This window comes from Rhinoderma darwinii, chromosome 10 (genome assembly GCF_050947455.1).
Source record: "Rhinoderma darwinii isolate aRhiDar2 chromosome 10, aRhiDar2.hap1, whole genome shotgun sequence".
Taxonomy (NCBI): Eukaryota; Metazoa; Chordata; class Amphibia; order Anura; family Rhinodermatidae; genus Rhinoderma; species Rhinoderma darwinii.
Genome location: NC_134696.1, coordinates 93,407,739 through 93,423,967, shown reverse-complemented (window position 1 = coordinate 93,423,967; position 16,229 = coordinate 93,407,739). Strand labels below are relative to the sequence as shown.

Below are 16,229 nucleotides of genomic sequence, written 5' to 3'. Positions count from 1 at the left end.
CGCATTGCTTTATGATATGCGGCCCGCTCTCCTCTTTGTATGTTGAGAGAGGGCAGTAGGGCTGTGTCTTACTGTATCTATGTGGAAATAAGCCGTGGCACATGTAGAACGCAAGACCAGCGTATAGTCTTGCGTTGTGGCGTCACTTTTTTTGGCTGTTGTCACGGGGTACAAGGTGAGTGTTTCCTTACCGTTACGAGGCACGTCTTGGCCGGATACGACGGATATTATTGTCTTGTAGCCGGGAATAATGTATTTATTAGAAGATGGTTCTGCATTGTATATTGAGAGTTCTGTTCTTTTACAGGGGGATGTGGGCCTGGCGATGGGAAAGCTTTACGGAAATGATTTCTCTCAGACAACCATCTCCCGATTTGAGGCACTTAACCTGAGTTTCAAGAATATGTGCAAGCTAAAACCATTACTACAGAAGTGGCTGAGTGATGCGGGTAAGATGAAGAAGGATCAACCATATCCTACGCGGAAACGACCCCTCACTAGTATCTGGTCACTTCCATGGCCGCTATTGCTGAACGTCCGTTTTCTTTTTATAGTATGGTTATCCTTATATTGTTTATTAACACTGATTTTCTCTGCCCAGAAACTATGTCCGTAGACAGCACTCTGCCAAGTCCCAACCCTTTGAGCAGTCCTGGCGGAGGCTATGACGGGCTCCCCGGTCGTAGACGCAAGAAACGCACCAGCATTGAGACCAATGTGCGATTCGCACTGGAGAAAAGTTTTATTGCGGTGAGATAGGAGGGGAAAAGCGGGTTTAAACTGGACCGTTTTAGGGCTCGGCATTACACTAATATTATTTATAGTCCTCGGTTTCGAGCTTTAGCCGAGTCCTACGCTAAGGTTGGGTGCGGGATAATAGTTGGAGTAAGAACTAGTAAGATTTTCTTTCACAAAGAAATGATCTTGTGTGACAAGATGCTCCTCTTTCTAGTTAACCTGGTCCATGGTCCTTTATGTGAGACATTTAGTCCTCTTCTACTTTTTTCTACATTATTATTAGGTCTTCCTATGATGATCCAATTTCTTGGTTGTGTTCTGACGGCGGTTGGATCAGTTGCTTCTCTTTCTCCGTTTTTCTCACAATCTATAATGCGATTATCACCTCCTACCCTTCCAATATCTCATCTATTCCTTACTATGTCGCGCAGAACCAGAAACCTACCTCTGAGGAGATCCTTGTGATTGCTGAGCAGCTGAACATGGAGAAGGAAGTGATCCGCGTATGGTTCTGTAACCGTCGGCAAAAGGAAAAACGCATCAATCCTTGCAGCAGTATGCCGCTTATTTCCAGCCAGGGCAAGGGACAGCTGTATGGGACTCATATGGTAATAATCAATATGGTAATAATCTACTATGTGGGCATCGGGCTACCTCGTTTTTTATCTTTTGCTTTTGCAACACGTAATCAAAAGCAAACCTTTCCCTTTTGTAAGTGCCAATTGTAAGATATATCGATGATTTTACATATGTAAAATTCAAACGGCTCTGACCGATAATCATGTAGTTCGCCTAGAATTGTACAATCGTTATTATATGGCTGGAATCTCCAACAAATTCACCTTTTGTATCTGGTGGATCAGTTGTTTATGCCCTGAAAGTGGTTTTCCCGCCAGGGACATTTATGACACATCCACAGGATATATTCGATAGATGCAGGTCCCACCTCTGGAACGGGGCGCCCTAAACACCGTTCTGACGCGTTTGTGTTGCGGCTGAAGCAGATGAATTCCGACCATAGAGAAGGAAACAGCGTAGCTCACTGTTTTCGTGACTCCCGACCATAAAGTCAGGAAGTGGTCATGAGGCAGCGAGAGTTGACGAAGAACGGGGTTTAGGGGGCCCCCGTTTTGGCGATAGATCTGGGTCCTAGAGGTGGGACCCGCATCTATCTGACATGGATGACATATCCAGTGGATATGTCCTAAATGTCCCTGGTGGGAAAACCACTTTATAAGCCGGAAAATAATGAAAGCCCTGGCACACTGGTGTCGGAGGGTTTTAACGCATGGTACAAACCCCTACAGACTGTGCACCCTACGGTGGTCTTGGTTGTTCCTCCTGTCGCTATCCTCTGGTTTTCCTCCTCCACCCTGCACTCTCTCATCTTTCCTCCTTTCCTTGATCTGCTCCAGGTGTCTCCCCAGGTGTCTGCCCCCACGCTCACTTCCCAGGCTTCCAGTAATCTCAGCACAACAGGTAAACAGTCACCCCTTTTCTTCTCACGTAGCGTCGTTCCTTTATATGCTGCATACTTAATTTGTAGGAACCATTTTTTACAGACCCGGCACGCTGCACCCCGGCAATACTCACAAAACGGGTCTCGCTAGTACGTTCTATATAATGTGCAGAATAGCGAGTTTCTCCACTGTAAAATCTGAAGACTGGGAGCTTCTTGAAGAAAAACTTTCCCTGGTTCTTTTGTCTTTACTTTTTACGATTTATTAAAGGGGTTGTCCATTTTCAGCAATTTTTTTTTTTTTGTGTGTAATAAAAAGCTATACAAATTTCCAATATTGTTTGTATCAATTTGTTGCTGTTTTCAAGATCTCTGCTTGCTGCCATTTAAAAGGAACCTTCATTGTTTGCTCCAAGGGTATATATATCTGCCCATGGTCATGTGATGGGGTCACAGGTGCACGGCTCGTTACATGTGCATTTATCAGAGATGTGTCTAGTAACGAACCGAGCACCTGTGTGTCCATCACACGACCATGGGCAGATATGTATACCCTTGGAGTAAACCATGAAAATTCCTATTGAATGACTGCAAGCAGAGATTTTGAAAACTGTGAGGAACTGATACAGAATGTACAGTATATTAGAAAACTGTATGAATTCGTTCTGCTAAAAAAAAAAGAAATTGTGAAAACCGGAATATCCCTTTTAACCCCTTAATGACCAGGCCTTAAAGGCTATATACACCTTTGACATTGTTTTTTTTTTGTTTTTTTTCATAAAATTGTGCATCAGTGTGATTGGTGCAACTTCCTAGATACATTTTATTAAAAAATATTTTAACTTTTTGAGATACAGCCGCTTTGTATCCTGTATATAGAGCAGCTGTATCTTGTGCTGAATCCTGTATCCGTCAGGTTCACGGGACTGACGGATTCCGTGTCAGCGGGTCCTGTGTCTATGACACGCAGGATCGAGGTGTTACCGATCACATCTAAATTCATAATTTGGATGTGATAGATTACAGGTGGATCCCGCTGACACTGAGCCCGTCAGTCCCGCAGATCTGACAGGTACAGAATTCACAGCTAGATACAGCTGCTCTTTATACAGGATACAAAGCAGCTGTATCTCAAATAGTAAAAATAATTTTTAATAGAAATGTATTTAGGAAGTTGCACCAATCACACTGATGCACAATTTTATTAAAAAACCAAACCACGTCAAAGGTGTACATAGATTTTAATGAGCAGATACATCCTTCAGTTTTTGCCCCTCTGCCTTTCCGCAGCTATAACAGCTTTTTTTCATTGATGTAAATATAGGAAAAATTATTTATTTATTTTTTATTATCTCAAGGGATAACTTTTCAACAACTTTTTATTTTGTACTTCTAATGTGTTAGCCTACTTGTGTATACTAATACATTATACTATGTCACTATCACATAATGTATCCTAACAGCCGGCTTACACAACGGACAGCCCTGGGGTCCTATGTCAAACAGGAAGGTCTATCTTTTAAATATTCCGTGCGGAATCCTCGTGATTACTATGATTACCGATCACCTCCTGTATTCTAATTGTTTATTTGTTGCATTTTCTACACATTCAGTGACTACCTTACCTTCCGCTATGGGGTCTCTTATACATCCTCGTCCACCCTCCAACACTGCACCCCCATCTGCCACCCCCCCACCAAGCAACAGCACAAGCGCCAGTCCCCAGAGCAGCACCCATTCTGGGCTTAGTCTGACAGGACTTAGTCCCAATGCAGGGTAAGTAATAAAATGTAGAAATAGAATTAACAGCACACTAAATAATAAAGGCCTCTCTCTATATGGTCTCTGTATATGATGCGCGTCCGTATTTTTCCGCAGAACGTCTATAGGAGCACATGAGATGACACCGGTTGTCTTAGCTCCCCGCACTACAAAATTAGTTACGATATAGAAAAGCAATGGCGCTACTGGTCTTGTATACACTCAGTTCTGTGCCTTGTTATCCAAAAGTTATTGTGCCATATACCAAGTTGTACCCCAGTAATGCTAACATTACCCCATGGTGTTTCTGCCTTCCATACAGCAGGTTTGAAGGCAAAAAAAAAGCTAAAAAAATAATTAAAGAACACTGTATGGGTGTTTGATGTCTCGTTGATCGGTGTTCGCTGCACCGGCCGATTGTCGACCGGTGTAAAAGGCCCTTAACAGCGAGTCACAGGCTGCACTGTTATCTATGAGAGGTTTTTCCTCTGCCTGAACTCCTCATTAGAATTATTCTTCACAGGCATCAAGTACTAGTATATAAATATATATCTCTATATGCCAGTACATTATAGGTGGAGAAGAAAAGGTAAAAAAAAAAAATGTGAAAAAAAGTTTTTTTCACATTTTTTTTCTTCTATAAAACCAATTACAATAAACACATTTCTTTAAAGACACTTAATCAAATAAAAGTCTTAAACTGTACAACATAGCCTAAAGATAATTGGTGTCCTCGTAACCGTAACAACCCATGCAATAGAGTTTATACGTTATTTAGGGTGATTTTCTAAATCGCGTAACTAAAAATGTAGCAATTATTATATATTTTTTTATGCATTTAACCCATAAAAGTTTATAAGTGAAATACTTGTGTATAAGGCAAAATGGAGCCTAATAAAACTACAGCCCGTGTCGTAAAAAAACAAGACCTCATACAGCTATATTGGCATGAAAATAAAAAAGTAAGGCCTCATGCGCCAGACTGTAATTTTTATCGGATCCGTAATTGCGGATAAGAATACTTCTCCATTCATGTCTATGGGCACCTTCCTGTATATTTACGGGTAAGTGTCCGGGCCGTAGAAATGACCCGCAAAAAATGGGACATGTCCTATTTTTTGCATTTACGGACGGTGCCCCTATACTTTTTAATGTGAGCACAGCCCACAAATGCGGGTGATAGTCCGCGGCCTGTCCCTCGGGCCATAGACACGGCTATGGCCGTGTGCAGGGGGCCTAGTGGTTGTTATGGCTATGAATGTGGGAAGGCGAAAACAAAATAACTCTTCTGGCAACTCAACAATTACAGCATCCACATTTCCGTCAGTAATAGCTTTGCGGCATACAACTGCCTCTCTCCTTCTTAGGGTATGTTCACACATGGTCAAAAAACACACAAAAACCGTGACAAAAACATCACTGACTACATTATTGGCGTATAGTATACCGGGTGGATGGAAGAAGTTGCGTCGTAGGGGCCCAAGGGCCCTTGTAAACCTGGAATGAGGCGCAAACATCTGTTCTCTTTGGCGCATTTGCTTCCTAAATAGATCTAAAACTTCATGTGACATTATGCACCATAAATGCACCAAATTTTGGCAAATTTTACAACCAGATCTAGGTGCAGTCACATCTGCTGCTTTCATGTTATACAGTAAAATATCGGAGTAAGTGCACCGCTCTGCAGATAAGATTTTACCGTTTTCTAATACACTATTAAAAGCTGGGACTTCACGGGTAGGAATCTATGGATTATGTATTATTGAAGGTATCGGTTTGACACTAAACAATTATTAGAGAATGTCTTTCCCATCTTATCCGTGTTCTTGGTCTTTCAGGGGCACAGTGCTCGGGGTCAGCCCGGGGTTGAACCCAGCCCTCCTGGCTGGAAACCCACTGGCCACCATACAAGGTTTGTAGGACAGGAGAAGTCGCATGGACTCTTGTGACTGTTCATAGCATGCGTCATCACATTAGCATTTGTATTGATGGACTGTGACGTTTCCATAACATTCCGGCTGTATACCATATCTGTATTTGTGAACGTCAGCAGGTAGTCTTACGTAAATAAAAAATGGCGTTGGGTCTGAAAAAAAAGGAAACCATCATAAAATAAATTTTAGACTGTTGTCTTCTAATGAATTTTTATAATCCTCAGCATGGGCACGTACCATTATAAAATTTATATAGACTATAACTTGTAGAATTGACCAAAAAGTTCCAGTGATCGAGATGGTATTATTGCCAAAAAACAAAAAAAACTAGTACGTAGTTGACACTTTAGTTATTGCTTTGCTGAGAATTATGGGAACATTTTAGTAAGGATTTACGATTCCTGTCCCTGTTGATTATGATAGCATAAGGCAAATCCAAAAACAGCTAAAGGGTCGCATGAGTGACGTTGTTATCCACATTTAAATTGTTGTTTTTGTTTTATTTGATTAATCTCTTCTGCGTTTTCATCTCTTTGTACTTCTGTTTTTTTTGTCACCCTTTCTCTTATAGCTGAAATGCATTCACATTTCCTATCCTCCTGTCTTCTAGCTCTGACCAGTGGTGGCTCTCTGCCACTCTCCGGTCTTGATGCCAGCGGTAACCTCATCCTTGCCAGTGGTTCCAACATCTCCAACGCTCCCAGTCTGGTGAGCTCTCCGCTCTTCCTAAACCCTGGAGGTCTCTCTCATATTGGCTCTGGCCTGGGACGCATTGCATCTGCTGGTGGTACCCCCAGTCTCTCTCCAGCCTCCACCACTTCTTCTGGAGGGGCTGCCACCCCTACCCTACAGCACAGCCCAGGAGGCTCCCAGCATAGCGGGGAGAGTGATTGAAAGAGGAAACCATCTCACCCCCCCCCCCCTTTCAACCTCCACCAGCACCCAACGCTGAGTCTCCATCTACATAGGGGCTCCTGGATACTTCATGGGGGTAGAGGTGTGAGTACTTTTTGGATGGTGTTGCCTCGTTTCCCCTCAACCCTCCAAGTGAAGAAGTGAAATGCGTGGAGGGGAGGATTGGAACCAAAATGAAGAACCAAAAACAAATTCTTAAACCAAATAAGAACCAAAAACCCAAACTTCGGAAATACTTCAGAGAAACCAAAAATATGCTGCACCCTACTAGGGGTGTACAACGCTCCCCAACCAAAGGAATTCCCAAAGACTGAGCCCCCCCCTGCTCCCTCTTGTTAGTCATGTTGAGCTAGGTGCCATTTTTAGTTACTGATAAGTATGAGGTGAATTTAGGGGGGGGGGGGGCAGGGAGATCCTCCGAGCTCCTTCCTCCTGTTGCTTTACGTTCTCTTATTACAGAGAATGAATGTCACAGATTTTAGGAGGAAGGGGAGGAGGCTGTAGCGGGAGATAGTCCGCTCATGGGGTGGGGTGCATGGGTGTAATATGGAAGACCTGTTCTGATAATGCCCATCGCTCCCCCCCTTCTACACCAAATACCAAAATAACAGCTTTATCCAAAGCCTAACATATCTCTAGAACCTCAGAGTAACTCTGTGTATATGTGTGAAGTCCATATTGAAAAAAACACACATTTATTTATAGCTTTTTTATGTTTAGCCAGCACTGAACCCCCTTCCCCTTAATTTTATCCCTATTATGTACACTGTATTTATTTAGAAAATGCCTAACACCCCCATACGACACATAGAAACCGTTCATAATTCTGTTTACAGAAAACTCAATCTATGTTTCCCGTTCCAGCTCTAGATGTGGTTAGAAAACATAGTTTTTGTCGAGCTGACGGAAAAAAATTCAAAAAGTTTTCCCCTTTCCCCGGATGTTTTTTTTTTTTTTTTTAAGATCTTTTATAAAGAGAAGTTGGTTATTTTTTGTTTTACTTACCGGTTGTTTTATTTTTTCCTTCCCCCGCCTTACCAAATATTTATATATTTTAACCCCCACACTGCACAATAGCATTTTAGACTCCGTATAGTTTAGCGACTTTGCTTCATTGCCCCCTTGTTTTTCTATTTATTTATTTATAATGCTGCCATGCTTTATTTTTGCCTTTTTCTCATGGGATATATTTCCAGGATCACATGTTTCCGTGGATGGACAAAAATAAAAACAAGCAAACCAAAAAATGAAACCAAAACAAACACAAAGGAAAAACCAAAAAAAAACAAACAAAAACTTATTCTTTGCTAACGCTGTGCCAAAGTACAGACTCTGAGTGTTGGCAGAGTGAAGATATATACCAAGAAATAGAGTTACCAAAAATCTCATGTTCCCCCTCCTTCTGAGCCCTATCATCCCATGGACAATGGTACAAGAGTCACAAGGGTGAGGGCTACAGGGTGCGTCTTTCTCTGTCTTATATACCTCATCTGAAGAAGCCGATATTATAAAAAAAAAAAGGAAACTCAAGGAGGGAATGTTATTGAAACCAAAAACTCAAATCCTGGTGAGGTGCGAGGAGCTCAGACTGTCCCTCCTGCATCCCCGTCCAAAAAGCTTTAACGGCCTCTTTGAAAACGTCTCATTTTATTTTTCCATTTTATTTGTGGGTTTTACAAAAAGAAAAAAAAAAATTTTTTTTTTCTCTGTGCCAAAGTATAAAAAAAAACAAAAAGTTATAAACTTTTAAACTTCAGAGAAAGCGCCATGGAAATGAGGGGGAACAAATCGTATACCAAAAAATTTCCACATCAGGTGGAGGACATATCTGAAACATGAATGAAAGAAAAAGAGAGAAACAAACAAGACCAAAAAAATGAAACACTCTCTTCTTTTTTTCTTAAATTTTTTTTTTTCTACATTTTTTTTAGCTGTTGTTCTTTTTTGGAAATGTGAACTTTGAACTTTCTTAAAGGGACATGGGCCTCATTATAGCTTTAGCTTTAGATGTGATGGAAAAAAAAATAAAAAGAAAAAAAAACTAAAAAAACATAATCAGGGGTTAAAGAAAGATGATACTGTGAAAAAGGGATGCTTTACAAAATGCTGTCTGAAGTTGCTTAGCCTGTTACCTGCCAGTGATGTTTGCCTTGAAGTTTGTCGCAGACTCTCTTGCAGTGAAGGGGTTAACCACTTTTTGTGTGCCCCACTGCTTTAATTTATGTGGTTAGACTTTCATTGTAGGACGAAAGGGGTGCTGGGAGTGGGACTAATAGGATGGACTAATGATTGCATGCAGATCTAATTCCTAAGGAAGCGCTACAAAAATTTTGCGGTCCCAAGGAGCTAAAATTATGGCAAGCCGTGTGTTTATAGGAGCAGCTTAAGAAGGAACCAGGCAAATGCTACTGAATAATTTATTACCTTTTATTTTTTTAATAGTCACCTCTTCCTTCTTGGGTCTGTGTTACAGATGTTATATAAGAAAATTTGCCACTGGCATTACTTGTATACGGATTTCCAGAAATGGGCATCCAAAACAAAATTGTGTCAATTTTTTTTGTAAACCGATTGGGCCTCATGCCGAAAGCTAATGCCGATTCCGCTCCTTGCAGCCGGTCACACCACTGCCAGTTTTGCCTGTACTAGCCGTCGTGCAAGAGGCTCATGGTTTCCATAAGATGAAATATAAATCCCTGTGCAAATATCCAATGTATTATAGGATATCCTTATCGAAGTATGCATGGTTAAAGGGGTAACCCATCTAAAAGTGTTATGGCATATCACTTCGATGTCCTTCTGATTCGTGAGAGACCGACCTCGATCACAAGTATGAGGGTCCCTTTGGCTCAGTCCCTGCACCGGGGCGCTTCCGGCTACCTGCCGTGTAGGGAACTGCAGCATAGCCCCATTTAAGTGAATGAGACTATGTTGCAGTTCCATGCACAGCGGGTGCCTGGAGTGTCACTGTACATGGATGAAGCCGCAATGCTTAATAAGCGTTGTGTCCCCTTCATTCTAAGGCTCGAGGTGTCAATATGCCATCACTTTTAATATTGGGAAACCCCTTTTAATGTCCGTGTTCTGATGTCACCACTGACATGGACAACCATAGTGGTGGGTACCCATAAAGCTCTACAGACGTTACCAATTAAAATGACGATACCTAGGCCACGTTTATATAGCCTCCGGCTTTTAAGATGAAGTGTTGTTACCATTAGTCAAATGCGGACTCACCGATACACCGTTCAAGGGGTTGTCCAACAATAACCCCCTTTTTATTTTTACAACCCGTCGGTCCATGTAAGTTAGCTGCGGGTCCAGTGCCTAGGACAAGGGGCCCAAAAATGTTCTCTTTTGGTCTGGAGATGAATGGGCATGTTGGAAACCGCTGAACACACACAAATGATCGCAATGGAAAAAGACGAGCTGTCGCGCATTCTCGTTTTCTATGGAGCATATCCTGCTCTCCGGCCAGGAACACAGATTTGAGGTCCCAATTCTCAGCAACAGCAGGAGTCCTACAAGTCGGACCCCCACCTAACTTACTTTTATAACCAGTCTGAGGGGGTGGAATAAAGCCTCACAGCAGTGGTTACAGTAGATCTCTTATTTATAGCGTGAACTCTAAAATGTCAATTATCAGATAGCATTTTGCGTATGCCGCGTATGCCATGTATACCAGTCGTGTCCGTTTTTTGTTTTTTTTAATGATGGCCAAACTGTGGAAGACCAGAATGTAATGTTAGATGTGACGTTACCTGACAATGTTGTAGATGTGGAGGATTTGCCGGTATGATGTCATTTCCAACTCTCAAGTTTTACCTGGTTCAGTTTCCAGGTACTCCGAAAATTCTGTCTCGTGTTGCGCCTATTGGTAGTGGAAAGCTTTAGCGGCTGTGCGGTGATTTAGTTTTGGACCTCCTGTATCCTCCTACTATTCTGTGTTTTGTTTTAATTGATGATGTAAGAATTCTATGGTGTGACCCCGTAGCTGGATTTATGGCATATCCAAGCAAATCTTCATCACCATGCCTGCTTTCTCTCTTGCATATTGGATTGTTCTCTTTAAAGGAACACTCTGTATATACTGTGTTATGCTTAGTGTAGGGTCTGAGGGGGCGGAGCATGACACAGTCATTCTCTCATTGGTCTTCTTTAAAATCCTTGTCATGCACCGCCCTCTCAGGCCCTACCCTAGGCATAAGACAAGAATATATTTTGCCTGGGGTGTTCCTTTTGAAGGGCATGTTCACACCTGCGTTGGTATTTTCGTCGTTCTGCTCTATCGGAGGAGCAGAACAATGACAATACTGGAAGCTCTGGTTCCGTTGTACGACAGACACCACCGGCGCCTGATGGAACCCATTAACGTTAACGAGTTGGGTGTCGTAGTTTCACCGGAAATGATAGCGCAGCATTTCAGCTATTTGTGACTAAGCCTGTTTCGCAGATGTGAACAGGCACTAAGTTGGTTATAGAGATGACAAAAAAAAAGCCATCTCCTCATGGACTCCCCAAAAACTCATCCGTGTTTTATCATCTTATGGTGTCCCAGACAAAATATCTGCCATCAAAAAATTGTACCTAGTGAATGGGAATGTATTTTTGCCATTTACGCATTTGCATTTATTTTGACTGCAGTTTTGTTACAGTTGATGTTGTTTTTAATACAATTGTAATGTTTTATTCTAATTTCAGTAAGAAAAAATGTAAAAAAAAAAACCCCCCATGTGCAGCTTTTACATGTAGCACCGCACAAGTAGTAAACTATACAACGCCTTCTGAAATATTTCTTGAAGCATTTTCCCAAATTGATACCCTACACCACCCCCCCCCCCCCCAAGTTCTATTGCCAGATTTTTTTCAGAGTTCACCCTCTGATTCCAACTCTTAAGCTGCCGATGGGTATCGTCTGACAGCTACTCCAATGTCATTGCTCGCTCCCTAATATCAGCTGATTGCCTCTACAGGGATGCGCAATTTCTGTGTGACAGATGCCATTCAAATACCAATGAGAACTTCCCTTGAGTGCAAGAGAAGTGCTCATTGGCTCTCTGCCAGCCCCCCCCCCGTAACCTTCTGCATTTATCAGCCAATTGGATACAGAGTTCGATTGGCTGTACAAAAGAATTAAAGTCTGATTTTGTTTTTAATGTGTAAATTTGTCGTTATCCCCTAAGTAGTGCCCTCGGCAACAGTCTTCCCCTTCGTCTTCGCCCCTACAAGCGCAGAAAGTCTACGTAGCTTTGCAGTCACTTTAGTATAAGGCCCTGTTCACACCGTTTTTTGCAAGAGGAAAAATCTGCGTCCAAAATTCCTTCAGGAATTTTGAGGCCGATTTTGACATGCCTGCTCTCTGTTTGTCGCGTTTTTCATCCGCGGACATTGAGCGCCGCGGGCAAAAAATGCAGCGAAAACCGATTTTTCTCTGCCTCCCATTGATGTCAATGGGAGGCGAGAGACGGAAACGCCCGAAGAAAGGGCATGTCGCTTATTTTTCAATTCTTTCTCGATTTCCACAGTGGGAAAAAAAACACCTCCCATTGGGAGGCATTTTCGGCTGTTTTTTGGCGCAGTTTCTGCATCAAGAAAAGCGCCAAAAAAAATTGTGTGAACAGGGCCTAAAAGTAAAGAAAGCAAAATGATGGGGAAAAAAAGTGTCTGCCTTCATCTATAGTCCCGATATTCAGGGTGTCAAGACTTTCTGAATGTTTTGTTGTGTGTCTTTAGGGACCAGTAACCTCCCAGCAGAGGGAACCCTTTTCTTTTTAGAACGTGTTTTTTTTTTTTGTTTTCTTCATTCTCACAAAAATACAGAATCAAAAAGGACTCGTATTAACCTTCTAAAAATGAGGCCGAAGATCTGCCTTTTATCCCAGTCTTTATGGTGGCAAATAGGCCTCACGCTTGCAAATACTGACAAGTAAACAGGAGCGGCGGGGGAGGCCGCTTGTTGATTTTGTTTTTATGGGGGGAGGAGGATGTTTTTGACACTAGAATCAATTGTTGTCTTTGGTCTGTGAGTCCTGACTGATACAAAGGAAAGCCCACAGAGACCGAGGGCGGCCATCTCTCTCTTTTTTAGTAGGTCACATTGAATAGGATATAAATGCGCCACTTGCAGCATGAAGGACAAAGGCCCGGTGCAGGCGCAATAACCCGGTACGGCAGGCCCCATGCTGGAGGACTGCGGGTGACACTTTAGAGAAATCCCATTAATGTCATAATTCCTCTGTGGCATGAACGCCGTTCGCTCTCCGATAAACCGAGCAAGAGCTTAATGGGCAATTGGATTTTTGTTATGGCGGAAGAGTTTCAAAGCGGTTGATACTTGCAGCAAAGCTCCTTTCATATATTGTGATCAGAGGCGCACGTTGCGCTGTAAAGAAACAAAACCTAACCAGGTGCGTTCTCTTTGGAGAAAAACATCTGTGTGTTATATCCACGGTACCCACAAAGGCAACGTACAAACGCCAAACAAGCAAATTAAATTTTTTGCTGTACCGCGGGGCAGCAATGGGGCACATAAGTGATACATGGAGAAATCAATATCATCCAGTTTTTGTTCCGGGTAATTTTTACAAACAAACTTACGTCCAGGGTTCACATACTTTTGTCATTTGGGTAACTGGGTGGCGAGGAACCCATCCCTAGGTCCGCCTTGTTAATTGGCTCTATAGGAAACCATATCTGCAGTTAGTTAAAGTGATAATCATTTTTGTTTTCTGCTCCGTTCATGGGTGTGCCATTTTGTCTCCAGCTCCTAATTATCTTTTCATCTCTAATAAAAGCCCAAAAGTAGTATTCATACAAATCAATGATGTCAAAATGAAGCTAGAAGGCACTTATCTCATTTTAAGTGAAGATCCACCTTTGATTGACATTCCCACAAATGAGGAATTTAGCATCTTTGTAGTATAAATTACCCTTTTGTTTTTGTTTTTTTTGTTCCTACTCCATGCAACCTAGATAAATATGTAGTTAACTGGAAAACGTCAACAAGTAGGGTACCTGCTGCTAACAGATCTTAGGGCCTATTTACATCTGCGCTGGAGGATCCGTTAGGGGCCCCCATCACAGATCCGGCCGCACTATTGTTTCCGGTAAAACCTACGGACACGCCGATGGAAACTATTAAATTCAATGGTGGTGTCTGTTGTATAACGGAATCGGCTCTTCCGGTATTCTCGTTGTTCTGCTCCTCTGACAGAGCAGAAAAATGGAAAGACCAACTCGGGCGTGAACCTGTCTTTATTATGTTTTCTGGGAAGGTTACGAGAACACGTGAACACCTAGTAATTTCATTGGATATTCAGGTCTTATTCAGACGGGCTCCTGGGGGTATAAAGGGGTTGTCCAGGCAGCGGGCAGTTTTTCATACTGATGACCTATTCACCAAATAGGTCATCAGTTTGATTGGTAGGGGTCCGAAACCTGGACCCCACACTGATCCGCTGTTCCGGCTGCCCCCGGTCTCCTGTCTGGACAACCGCTTTAACAGTTAATTGGTCTAATTGGACCATTAAAGTGGTTGTCCAGACAGGGAGCGGTTTTCCATACTGATGACCTATCCACAGAATATGATCGGTGGGGCTCCGACAACCGGATCCTGCTCCGATCAGCTGTTTTGGCTGCCTCTGGGCGCCGGATGTTATGCAGGGTTGGTGCCGGGGACAAATGTCTCCAGTCACTGTATAGTGGCCGAGCTGGGTTACTGCAGCTCTGGTCCTGTTCACTTAAAGCAGAGCTGCAGTACTACAGCACGGCCACTATACTGTGACTCCATCTGCTTACCAGCACCGACCACTGAATAGCTTCTGGTGCCAAGAGGGAGTCGGAACAGCTGATCGGTGCAGGGTCTGGGTGTCAGACCCCTACCAATCAGTATGAAAAACCGCCCGCTGCCCGGATAACCCCTTTAATGGTCCAATCAAACCTCTAACCCATTAACTGTTAGATACTAAAAATACCAAATAGTCACATAGGATTACCTGATCCATCAACAGCATTTTGTTGACGGTTTCCAGAGAACAGCAGGATATTTGATCTACACTTGAACAGAGTAAAAACAAACCGAAAGGTAAATGAAAACGGTAAAAAGAAATATATCCAGGTACAATATTTTTACATTTACTAACGTCCTGTATAAAATGTGCTCATTCTATGTCAAAGTTGGAAAGGACAAAATGACGCAGATTTGTCTTCGCAGTGTGACGTATGCACGAAATAGGTATCTTAGGAATATTTTACATGACTGACAGATCCTAAACCTTTGTCGTCCATGTCGGGACAATATAAAATCTGAACAATGACATTCCAAGCCATTTATTTTTTCAATACATTAGGCCTTATGCACGGGGGAATTTTACGTGCCCCATATAAAATCCAATCCAAGAGACCTAATATGATGTCTATGGGGCAATACTGTACCTCCAGATTTCATCCAGACGGTTTTTTTTCTCAGGCTCTATATGAATGTGACAGAAAAAAATGAATGGCGTGTTCCATTGGGTACCATATTACAGAGCGCTGCTTCTAGAGAAGAATATCTCCTTATTACTGTGCCGTCCGGTACCATATGGTGGCACATGAAGTCCCTACAGCTTTATAGTACGGAGAGGCAGGTAATCTATGTGCAGCCGTATGCTGAGGCCTTGGTGTGGGCCCTCGGATGCATTATGACTGTTCTGCGTGGTTCTGATTGTAATAATGAGGCTTCATTCCAAACAATGCGTAGTCCCATATTTGAGAATCCCTTATGATAAGTACGTTCTAAAGGGGAGAGACGGACATTTTCTGTATATTCGGGTTACTAAGTGATTGTCTTGTGGAAGAGTTGATTAAACAGGATTTCTCCAGGTGGGGGATCACATATTTTATATAGGTAGTTTATATGGTGTTTTCCTGACATTTTACTTGTGTGAGTTACCTGCTTGTAGAATGACGGAAAAGTAATTTTGTTCTTATCCTGCCGGCTGCGCCAAACTGTACAGACACCAAGTGAAAAGACCAAAGCTCATTTATACTGCAGGGCGTAGTTGAGACGACTCTCCAATGGCAAATCTGTTGTTTTTGTGGTCGGCTATTACAAAAATAAAATAAAAAAAACAATGTCATGTACAGAAAACGTTTACTCGATTTTTATCTTCTGCCTTACATAGACCTGATTGTGTTTACGTGCATGTAGATTTTGTGCTATATTACCAAGAATCCAGTTGGGAAAGGCCTTATTCACACTTGGTGGTAGATGTAGTGGTGCGGTAAAAAGCTGCAGCGCATCTACTTTATAAAAAGCTTCTGTTGCGTTGCAATTAGTGGCCGTGGTTTTTGGAGCTGCATTTTTCTGATACAGAGCTCTAAACTTCTGTAAAGTTAAAGGATAAAATTTTGACTACCTTCTGCCACCACTGGAGGGAGCA

General features: G+C 42.3%; 1 protein-coding gene across 4 annotated transcripts in view; it reads left to right on the top strand.

Moving 5' to 3' along the window:
• The window catches only part of POU2F2 (POU class 2 homeobox 2), a 91,570-nt gene extending 75,341 nt beyond the window's left edge, over positions 1-16,229 (top strand). For 2 of the 4 annotated variants that reach the window (XM_075840298.1, XM_075840296.1), the window contains 7 exons: positions 308-449; positions 602-750; positions 1,170-1,346; positions 2,154-2,217; positions 3,811-3,973; positions 5,797-5,870; positions 6,503-16,229. In XM_075840298.1, coding sequence (XP_075696413.1) covers positions 308-449; positions 602-750; positions 1,170-1,346; positions 2,154-2,217; positions 3,811-3,973; positions 5,797-5,870; positions 6,503-6,786 — 1,053 coding nt within the window. In that variant the 3' untranslated portion in view covers positions 6,787-16,229. Of the gene's footprint in view, positions 1-307; positions 450-601; positions 751-1,169; positions 1,347-2,153; positions 2,218-3,810; positions 3,974-5,796; positions 5,871-6,463 lie in introns of all 4 variants that reach the window. The other 2 variants (XM_075840297.1, XM_075840295.1) reach the window with 1 other exon arrangement.